The sequence below is a fragment of the Rosa rugosa genome, chromosome 5 (assembly GCF_958449725.1).
Source record: "Rosa rugosa chromosome 5, drRosRugo1.1, whole genome shotgun sequence".
NCBI classification, from domain to species: Eukaryota; Viridiplantae; Streptophyta; class Magnoliopsida; order Rosales; family Rosaceae; genus Rosa; species Rosa rugosa.
In genome coordinates, this window is record NC_084824.1 from 55,692,672 (window position 1) to 55,703,731 (window position 11,060).

The following is an 11,060-nucleotide window of genomic DNA, read 5'->3' on the forward strand; positions in this document are numbered from 1 at the left end:
TGTTTGCTGATCTTCGGATCTAGTGTCACTGTGGGTGACCGTTTGCTGATCTTCGGATCTGGAGTCACTGTGGGTGACCGTTTTCTGATCTTCGGATCTGGTGTTTATTTGAAGTTGATGGGTGATCATCTACTTTAGTCAAAGTCGATGGGTGAACATCGACTATCGACTTTAGTTTGGAGTTGATGGGTGATTATTGACTTTAGTGTGAGTTGTTTGACTTCTTCATTTATTTTCCTTTTCCTTCTAATTGTTGAATTTTATGTAATCTCCTGAACTAAGTTATATGCAGGGATTACTGTCTTTTGAATTGTTTGTTTTATTGTAATCTCCTGAACTAAGTTATATGCAGGGATTACTGCCTTTTGTATTGTTTGCTTTATTGTAATCTCCTGAACTAAGTTATATGCAGGGATTACTGCTTTATGTATTGTTTGTTTTAATGTAAATTCCTGAACTAAACTCTATGCAGGGATTTATATGATTTCTTTTGTTTGTTTTCATGTGATCTCCTGAACTAAGTTTCTATGCAGGGATTATTGATTTTGCTAAATTCTTATTGTGGGTACAGTTGTGGGTTGTGATCTGTATTGATTGATAAATGAGTTGGGATGGCATGATTTTGGCAACCGCGTTATGTTGAGGGAAATGAGTATGATTTCCTGGTTGTGCCGTTGAGGCAAAGGAATAGTGATCTAATAGATTGTGGGGACGTAAAATGAATTGAGAGACAGAGCATGTGGGTTTTTAGTTGGGTTGAAATTGTTGAGCATGTTATTGATTAATTTGAACTTAACGTTTTGTTGTGATAATTGCATATTGTTTTTGTTAAGCTAAGATGGTGAAAGCATGTATTTTGTGGAATTAAATGTTGTTGTTTGAATTATCTCACGAGTTGAGAAATTATAAGCATGAGTGACGTGAGTCACTTTAAATTGAGTTTACTCATACGGGCTGAAAAGCTTACCGGGTTTGTTGTTTACATTCCCGGTGCACTATTCTATGGTGTAGGGGTTTTTGCGCAGGTTTGATTATCGTGTGATCATTATCAAAGCTGAGGTGTACGTTCGATGGCGTGGACGTGGAAGGATGCTCTTAGTTTTAAGTCTTCCGCTGGGTAGTGAGTTGTGGTGGGTGTGTTTACTTATTGAATTGTCATTCAGTTTGATTTGTAAACTATCTGTAATGTAATATGTGACTCTAAAGAACGAGTCGGTATTGACATTGTGAGTTCAGTTTGTTTGTTACTTAGTTTAAATGAAAAATTTTCTATATGTGTTTTCTTGTGTTTGTTCTCGCGTTTCGGATTTGAATTTTCTTTATTCAAAATTCGGGGCGTGACAACAAGGTTTGAAGTTTTCGACGTCCCTGATTAGATCTAGGATCTGATCAGACGCACGAGAGTGATCCAACTTCCAAGCTTGATCTAGGACGATCTAGACCGAATCTCACTTAGCTCCAGGTATGAAGGTGGCACATCTCTTCATTTTGAATAAGTTTGTAGTTGGTCACTTTGCCATTGGAGGTGGTTGACCCGGCGTTGACCGCATGCTGACCCGTCGCTTGTGGTGGCGCGTGGCGGCGCGTCAGACCATATTTTTGTGTTCTGTTTTCAGTTTATGCATCTACGCATCGATACGGTCGTTTTGATATATTATAAGGTTATTTTGGAGAAAGTTGATGCATGTTAGGGTTTTAGGGTTTTCGATTCGTTTCGGTTTTCGATCCGTGAGGATTTGGCCGTCCGATCGACTTGTAGTTTTGATTTGTTGATCGTAGAAGTGTTCTGAAGACGTTGGATGGTCTCGGATGAGGAACCGACTGTTGGATCGTCGTATAATTGTGTTTTGTGTTGTATTGAGTGTGGCCTTGATTTGGTTAGGTGATTGATGGTTTGAGTTGGCGGACGATTGTGAATCGTATCTTGGCTGTTAGAGAAGACGCAGCAGGATTTGGAGGTGAGTAAATCTCAGGTGGTTCATTTACGAACCGAGTTATTTAATCGTCAGAATTGATTGATAATTGTAAATCGTTTTCAAAATAAAGTTTTGTTTGAAATAATATGAACTTGATCGACTACGGTTCATAGGGCTACGGCTCACAGGTAATGAAAATGAATTTAAGTATAAAATGAATTTCTTGGTTTTAATGCGTATAAACTATAGTTGGTATTAGTGGTCATTCCTGCGTGAATGACTACGTATATATATATATATATATATATATATTTACGTGGAATATATATCTGGAAGGTGTGGCATGTGATATGTAGACTTTTGTTGATTTATACTGTTGAAAGAGTTATTTGGAGTTGTGATGTGACAATTGTGAGTCAGAAGGTTTCAGTGGTAAACCTGGGTTTATTCTGAGGACCGAAGGGTCTGAAGTTTGAAGGTTACAGTGGTAACCTGGATTTCTATTCTGAGGACCGAAAGGTCTGAAGTTTGAAGGTTACAGTGGTAACCTGGATTTCTATTCTGATGACCGAAGGGTCTGAAGTTTGAAGGTTACAGTTGTAACCTGGATTTCTATTCTGACGACCGAAGGGTCTGAAGTTTGGTCGTAAGGTTGAACCTCGGCAGAGGTGACAGGTTACGATTCAGTTGAGCTCAAGTCTGTCGTAGTTCAGGGAAGGTTTTTGGGGTTTTTCGTTTGTGTTTACGTGAGATTTGGATTTCTATGAATTCTATTGTTGATTTAATTGTAATCTCTTGAACTAAGTTATATGCAGGGATTACCGCTATTTGTTTTGTTTTGTTTGTTTTCATGTAAATTCTTGAACTAAACTCGATGCAGGGATTTATATGATTTCTTTTGTTTGTCTTCATGTAAATTCCTGAACTAAACTCTATGCAGGGATTTATATGATTTCTATTGTTTTCTTTAATTGTAATCTCCTGAACTAAAATACGACGCAGGGATTACTATAATTTGAATTGGGTGACTTTGGTGATCTCCTGAACTAAACTTTCGAAGCAAGGATTACTAATTGTTATCTTGTGTGATTGTATGTTTGGTTGTGTTTGTGATCTTAAATATTGTTGCTTTAATTATCTCACGAGCTGAGAAATTATAAGCATGAGTGACGTGAGTCACTTTAATTGAGTTTACTCATACGGGCTGAAAAGCTTACCAGGTTTGTTTTGTTCAATCCCGGTGCACTATTCTATGGTGTAGGGTTTATTGTGCAGGTTAGAATATCGGGTGATTGTTATCGAAGCTGAGGTGGACTTTCCATCACGTGGGTGTAGAAGGGCTCTTATACTTGTAGTCTTCCGCTGTGTACTGAGTTGGTGAGAGTGGTTACACGTTGAATTGATGTTCAGTTTAATTTGTAAACTATTGTAATGTAATATGTGACTCTAAAGAACGAGTCGGTATTGACATTGTGAGTTCAGTTTGTTTGTTGCTTAGTTTATTTGAAAAGTTTTCTAAGAGTCTTCTTGTGATTGTTTGTTCTCGCGTTTCGGATTTGAATTCCTTTATTCAAAATTCAGGGCGTGACAAAACTCCTTCTCCAAGGGACTCAAACTTATTCAAAAAGTTGAAAACCGCGAGGGAAGAAGGGCAGACGGATAAGCGGCAAGGGGTTTTAACCAGACCTTACATTCCGCCAGTGTCGACGTCCTCCATCAAAGAAGGGAGATGGTATACATAGAAGAAGGGCAAGGCGGTGGAGATGAGCTCTTCAAGGAAGAGAAAACTCCAGCTGAGGTCACTACTACAAAAACCACATATAAGGACACTCAATAAGGACACATTTTGGAGATGAGCTCTTCAAGGAAGAGAAAACTCCAGCTGAGGTCACTACTACAAAAACCACATATAAGGACACTCAATAAGGACACATTTTTGTCAACGTGTCCTAATAAGCTTATGAGGACGACAAGAAAAAAACAGGAGCAAACTTCTCCAAACTTCCGCTGCCCCGCCAAAATTTTTTTGCCAAAAGTTAAATTTCCCACTTTTTTTCCCACACCAATTCGCACTCTAGGTTGGCCGATAAAATTGCCTCTATTATTTTAGTTGACCTCCCTCTCTCCCCCCTCTCTCGTCTGCATCTCTTCCTCGTCGAAGAAACCAAATTTGAGCTCAGATTCTTTTGCTCTGAGCAAACCAAATTCACTTACCACGGATGGGTAATTCTCCCTCCTTCTCGATCTGTCTATGGCTTTTTCTTCTTCTCGTCAAATCTGTATGCTTTGGTTCTGGGTAACAGTTGTGGGCAGTGTTCATGATTCTTCGTCGGGTTCCTTTCACCAGGATGTACGAGCTCTCTTCGTTGCCTCTAACGAGGATCAATCTAAGAGCATTGACTGGCGGTGGCTTTGTTCTCTGTCTAGATCTGAATCAGATGGTAAGCTGGAGGTTCATTCAGAGTCCTTAATTGTGTGCGTTTCAAATATAATTGATTTTTTTATGTTAAAACCTAATGAGATTCTTTTCTTGTGTCAATTTTTGAAAGTAGTGTATCTTGTTTATAAGACTTGATGAATTGATGATATTTTGAATTGATGATATTTGAGAGTAGAAAAGTCCTTGACATGTTACTGATTTATTTATGCAATTTCAATCTTACAAGCTTTGAGGCTGCTGAGATTCATTTATGCTTCAAGCCCAGGCCATTGACAATGCATATGAAGGTAAGGTTAGTTTTCGCTCCATTTTTCATTGATTTCACTGTTCAATAAACTGAAAATTCTAAAGCATAAGAATATTGAAAAGGTTTTGGAAGGTCGTCGATTCATCATCCTCTCTGAATTTCTGTCCATGAGACCTTAGAGATTGTTTTCTTTTGTAAGAACTTGTCCTTTAAATTTGTTTGATGTTGGTGATAATGATGATTATGACAGGTGCAAGTATATTACCTATTTTGTTCTGTTAACGTATAACAATCTGTTAACGTATTACCTATTTTAAATATTGTTGCTTTAATTATCTCATGAATTGAGAAATTATAAGCATGAGTGACGTGAGTCATTTTAATTGAGTTTACTCATACGGGCTGAAAAGCTTACCGGGTTTGTTGTTTACATTCCCGGTGCACTATTCTATGGTGTAGGGTTTATTGTGCAGGTTAGAATATCGGGTGATCGTTATCGAAGCTGAGGTGGACTTTCCGTCACGTGGGTGTAGAAGAGCGCTTATACTTGTAGTCTTTCGCTGTGTAGTGAGTTGGTGAGAGTGGTTACACGTTGAATTGATATTCAGTTTAATTTGTAAACTATTGTAATGTAATATGTGACTCTAAAGAACGAGTCGGTATTGACATTGTGAGTTCAGTTTGTTTGTTGCTTAGTTTATTTGAAAAATTTTCTAAGAGTCTTCTTGGGATTGTTTGTTCTCGCGTTTCGGATTTGAATTCCTTTATTCAAAATTCGGGGCTTGACATTCTCAAAAGCTTAAATTGCCTCTTTTGTTGTCTTTCCCATCAAGCTTCCACCAACTGTAGCATCCACCATACTTATACTTTGGGAGTTCAGACCTCTATAAAAAAAATTGAGGCTTTTGGGGTTTAGTAAATCCATGATCAGGACACTTCAAGAACAAATCCTTATAATGCTCCCAACTCTCATAAAAAGGTTCCCCTTGGGGTTGAGAGAAACCAAAGATTTCTGCTTAGAGAGCATTGGTTTTCTTAGCTGAGAAGAATTTCAACAAGAACTTTATAACCAAATCATCCCAAGTAGTGATGGAACCAGATGGAATAGAGCTCAGCCACTTCCTTGCCTTGTCTTTCAATGAGAAAGGAAAAATCCTTCAAGGGATTTGCTCATCTGATATCTCATACCAAAGAGTTCCACATATGTCTTTAAATTGCTCCACATGGAGATAAGGATCTTCATATGTCTTCTCATAAAATTTAGGCAAGCTCTGGATTGTTGCCTGTCAAATCTCAAAATGCAGTCCTTGAGGAATGGGAGCTACAGCGATGCAAGATGATGTTGTGAGTGCAGTAGGAGTAGTGTACTCCTTTAATGCTTTTGTATCATCATCTGCCATTGGATCTTGAAATTTTCTTGATTTCTTACTTGTCTTAAAAGTTGTTTACCAGTTCGTTCAATCTCTGGATCGTAGACAATGAGACCTAAATTCTGAGATCGACGACCTTGCATAAACAAAATTCAAACCTGCAAGAAAAACAAACAAAAAGTAGGTAAAAGAAAAGGAAAAAAAAAAAAAATTAAGTATGGTACAACTAACAAATCTAAGTCAATCCCCGACGATTGCACCAAAAACTTGTTGTCAATTTTAATATAGTACTAGCAAGTGCATGAATCAATGTAGAATAGATGTGCAAATACGAGGTCGTTCCCTCAAGGACTGATTGAAACAATTTTGTTATGGCAAATGTGCTATACTTAAGTAAGATAAATAAACTGAGTTTATGATGTGGATGAGTTTTAAACAGAATATTAAAGAAAGAAAAACTAAAATTAATGCGAATCCACTTCGTAAAATTTCTCAGAAAGCTAACATCCGTATCTTTCCAATGATATATGGCTCGTTTGCTAACTTCTTGTGAGAAGGTACAGTTTAATCGTCAAAGTTGATGCTCAGCAGAGACAATTCTGGAAGATCAGGATAGCAAGCACCCTTTCAATCATGCGTTCGACTTTAAGCTCCAAATCTTTCTTTTTTCCAATTCAACCTACAAAACGCAAACACAAAGTAAATGACTCAAAAATGACAAGAACTGAACCTAAAGTCCTACATTTAAGGGTATAGAAATGTATGAAATTATGAGTCTATCAAATTATCTTCACCCAGATTCGTCTTGAGGGAATTCCTTCTCACCTGGATTCCGCTCCTCACTCGGATTTCCCTCGAAGAGTATTGAAGAGAATACTCTTCGCCCAGATTCACTTTGAGGAGATTTCTCCTCACCCATATTCACCTTGAGGAGTTCTCTTCTCACACAGATTTGCATTTAAGGAATTACTTCTCACCTAGATTTGCCTTGAGAGGATTTCTCCTCAGTAAGATTCGCCTTGAGAGGATTTATCTTCACCAAAATCTGCCCTTAGAGGTTAGACTTCGAGATATTTTTCCCAAACAGGTTAATATGCCTCTTTATTAGGCCATATCCTAATTAGAAACCATTATTAAAATTTTACGCCCCCACATAACCTCCACATTCCATAGTGTATGTTTATCTGTGAATAATTTATTTTTTTCTTTCTATTTTTCATTCCATCAAATTTTACAGATGGTTCTTCATTTTATCAGGATGTATCCTCAATATCTTATATATCGAGGATATTTTACGACACTAGAGAAATTTCACAAAAACTGTGGAAGATAAGATATTTTCCTTATGATATATCGATATCTCGAAAAAAAAAGATATCGAGAGATATATCAGAAATATCACAAATATTTCAATCTTTAAATACACTGAATACTCTCTCACACAATATAGAATGAGGAAGGAATGAATGAGTTACGATATAGTGATGAAGGTAGACAAAAGTTAATTGCACGTACACACCGACCCACTGCTCAACAAATTGGCAACACTTAATTAATTAGATCCACATGCAATATGCATATATGGTGGGGTTGTTGCACCTCTACTATCATCTCTTAGGGACCAGAATTAATATGGCACCAATTGCTTTATAATAATGGTAATAATAATTATTAAGCTCTCAAATAATATATAACGATTTTCTTGAATAATATATTAGGAAAATTAAACAGGTCAGAATGAAGTAGGTAATGATAAAAAAACTCCACGATATTTCCAGAATTAATATGGCATCAATTGCTTTATAATAATGATAATAATAATTATTAAGCTCCCAAATAATATCTAACGATTTTCTTTGAATAATATATTAGGGAAAGAATAAAACAAGTCAGAATGGAGTAGTATTTCCAGAATTAATATTGAAGGAATGGATGGATTTCAAAACTTTTTAATTAGTGCGGAATTAGTTTAACAATTAAACTACTAACTAAACATAAAATCCATTCCTTTAACCCATGATCTTGGCTTATTGTGATATGTATATAAACATAGCATGCATAGTAAGGAAGAACAAAGAGGGAGTTTATGTTCTACTCACCCTTGGAGCGTGATTTTAATCCGATCCAAGTGAACCACCAAAGTTCCTCTCCTTGATCTCTCCTTGTGTGTGTTTCCTCCACCTTGAAGCACCTTGAATTAAGAACTCCTTCTTGTACTCCTTGTGCTTGTAATATTCTCCTTGATGTAACAAGTAAAGCCACAAAATGATATGGCCTCTAAGGATCTTCACCAAGTGAATCAAGAGATGAAGAAAGATGAAAGAAAAGAAGAAATTATGCAAGTGTTCTTCTTTCCTTTAATTTCTGAAAAATGGACCAAGAGAGAACTCTCTTTCTCTCTCTCTAATCTGAAAAATAATGGTGTAGAGATACTACCATTATTATGTCTATGCTTTCACTTTTATATAATAGGAAATAACTCCAATTACTAAAAGAAAATATTGACTTTCATAAAGCCAATATTTTGGCTGGTCCATACTTGTTATTGGGCACTAAAAATGTGTCTTGGGCTTTCATTTAAATCTCATTTAGTGAAGCCCAAGTCCACACGAAAAGCCCGACAATCGTTTAGGCCCAATAGGTTCGGTTTTACCCGAAAAACCTAATTATGTCCAAATAATAAATCTAATTAATTATTTGGTCATAACCAACTCTTGTTTAATCTTCTTCATATACAATCTCAAGGATCCACTTATATGGTGTGCGATCTCTTAGGTTCTAATTAACAAGGCAGTGAAGTTTATAGAAACAATTCTATTTTGTTTACGAATCAAAAACTCCATTTTTGATTCTCCCTTGTTATTAGGATTATAAATGTTTATTAATCCTCGGGGACTCACAAGTCATGAGTGACGTCTTGCAACATATCATGACTACCCTAGTTAATGTAGAATGACAAAGAACCTATTCAATTGGAATTACAATACAATACGGTCCTTCTCTAACACTATGTTCTAAATCACATCATCGGGGTATGGAATTGATATGTCAATCCCCTAATGTGATTTTCATTCTTATGTGATTCTTAGAATGTGATTAAAAACTCCTTTTTAATCTCATTCAATGCTTTGGCCAAAGACTCATTGAATCACATCTTTGAACATACACCTTATTTACTTAAGGATAGAGATTCCTTATTGTACACTCACATGTCTCCATGACCGAATTGATTATACCAATGAATGCATCTATTATATCCATTAAGGGACACAATATTATTGCATCATCAAAAAATAATCCATTCACTCATAAGACAACTATGGTGTCTCAGGTCAAAGGACTAATTTGTATTATTGCAATTTAGAGTTCAAGTTTGACATGTAAGTAAGACTCCATACAAGAACTCTAATGATCGCGTTCAGTGTACTCTTTAAGTTAAGAGCACCCACATACTTGTATTAGTGTCTCTACACAAATGACAAGAGACATATCATCCTCCATATTGAGCATACATAGTATGTGCTAGTCTTTCCGGATTATCAATGTCCAAGTGATAATCCTATGACTAGGAACCTTTTAGGATAAGAGTGTGAAAGAGTAAAGGTCTCACACATCTAACTCTTTAGATTACTTTCTCTTTAACTCATATTCCTTGGACCTTGTTCAATCAAATATTAAATATAAGCAATGAACAATAAACTTGCCCTTTTGAATAATAATAATTACAATAATAATTACATCAAAATGATTGTTTTAGGACACAATTCCTTCAATCTCCCACTTGTACTAAACCCAATCAGCCATGAAACGTACACCCATCTTCTCAAGATGTTGTTCTAGCTTTGCTTGTGATAAAGGCTTAGTGAATGGATCTGATATGTTATCAACAGATGCTACTTTGAGAATGTTAACGTCTCCACGATTAACAATCTCCCTTATGATATGGAAACGTCTTTCGATGTGTTTGGATTTTTGATGAGACCTTGGTTCCTTGGCTTGAGCAATTGCCCCATTGTTGTCACAGTAAAGTGGAATCGGTGACTCAATGGTAGGAACAACATCAAGTTCAGTGATGAACTTTTTCATCCAAACTGCTTCCTTTGCAGCCTCTGATGCTGCAATGTATTCTGCCTCAGTAGTGGAATCTGCAGTAACGCTTTGTTTGCAGCTTCTCCAATTTACTGCACCTCCATTCAAGGTGAAGACAAACCCTGATGTGGATTTTCTGTCATTCACATCAGATTGAAAATCTGAGTCTGTGTATGCTTCCACTTGCAACTCTGATTGCAAATCACCACCTCCATAAACGAGGAATAAATCTTTAGTCCTTCTCAAGTACTTAAGGATATTCTTAACAGCATTCCAGTGTTCTAAACCTGGATTGGACTGATATCGACTAGTTATGCTTACGCCATAACTGATATCAGGTCTTGTGCATAGCATCGCATACATGAGGCTCCCTATTGCAGATGCATATGGGATCTTGCTCATCTTTTGCACTTCCTCAATCGTTTGTGGGCACATTTTCTTAGAAAGGTGAATGCCATGTCTGACAGGCAGAAAACCCTTCCTAGATTGTTCCATGTGAAATCTATTCAGCACTTTGTCTATGTACAAGGATTGAGATAATCCAATTAATCTTTTTGATCTGTCTCTATAGATCTTTATTCCTAGTACATAGGCAGCTTCTCCAAGATCCTTCATAAGGAAGGTCTTGGACAACCAAACTTTAATTGAAGATAACATTCCTACATCATTCCCAAATAGTAGGATGTCATCTACATAAAGTACAAGGAACACAACAACACTCCCACTGACCTTCTTGTAAACACAAGGTTCATCCATGTTTTGTGTGAAACCAAAAGATTTGACTGCATCATCAAAACGGATGTTCCAACTCCTTGAAGCTTGCTTGAGTCCATAGATGGACCTATGAAGCTTACACACTTTATGAATGTCATCTTTAGACGTAAAGCCTTCAGGTTGATCCATATAAAGGTCTTCCTCAAGGTTGCCATTCAGAAAGGCAGTCTTTACGTCCATTTGCCATATCTCATAATCATAGTGAGCAGCTATAGCAAATAATA

General features: G+C 36.7%; 2 protein-coding genes and 1 non-coding gene across 3 annotated transcripts in view; 2 read left to right on the plus strand and 1 right to left on the minus strand.

The window, feature by feature from the left end:
• The window catches only part of LOC133708207 (uncharacterized), a 28,805-nt gene extending 23,623 nt beyond the window's left edge, over positions 1-5,182 (plus strand). The window contains exon 7 of the mRNA XM_062133667.1: positions 5,063-5,182. Within this exon, the coding sequence (XP_061989651.1) occupies positions 5,063-5,182 (120 nt within the window). The remainder of the gene's footprint in view (positions 1-5,062) is intronic.
• A 339-nt stretch (positions 5,183-5,521) lies between these two features.
• Positions 5,522-5,628, plus strand: LOC133713258 (small nucleolar RNA R71). The gene has a single exon (XR_009847924.1). It is a non-coding gene; the product is annotated as a small nucleolar RNA R71 (small nucleolar RNA).
• A 4,127-nt stretch (positions 5,629-9,755) lies between these two features.
• LOC133708559 (secreted RxLR effector protein 161-like) lies at positions 9,756-10,603 on the minus strand. Its single transcript, XM_062134035.1, has one exon. It carries the CDS (start codon positions 10,555-10,557, stop codon positions 9,760-9,762), a length of 798 nt encoding a protein of 265 aa, XP_061990019.1. The 5' UTR covers positions 10,558-10,603; the 3' UTR covers positions 9,756-9,759.
• Positions 10,604-11,060: the final 457 nt, after the last annotated feature.

Coding starts and splice junctions, on each gene's coding strand:
- LOC133708559 (XM_062134035.1), bottom strand. CDS start 10,557: ATGGAACAATCTAGGAAGGGTTTTCTGCCTGTCAGACATGGCATTCAC.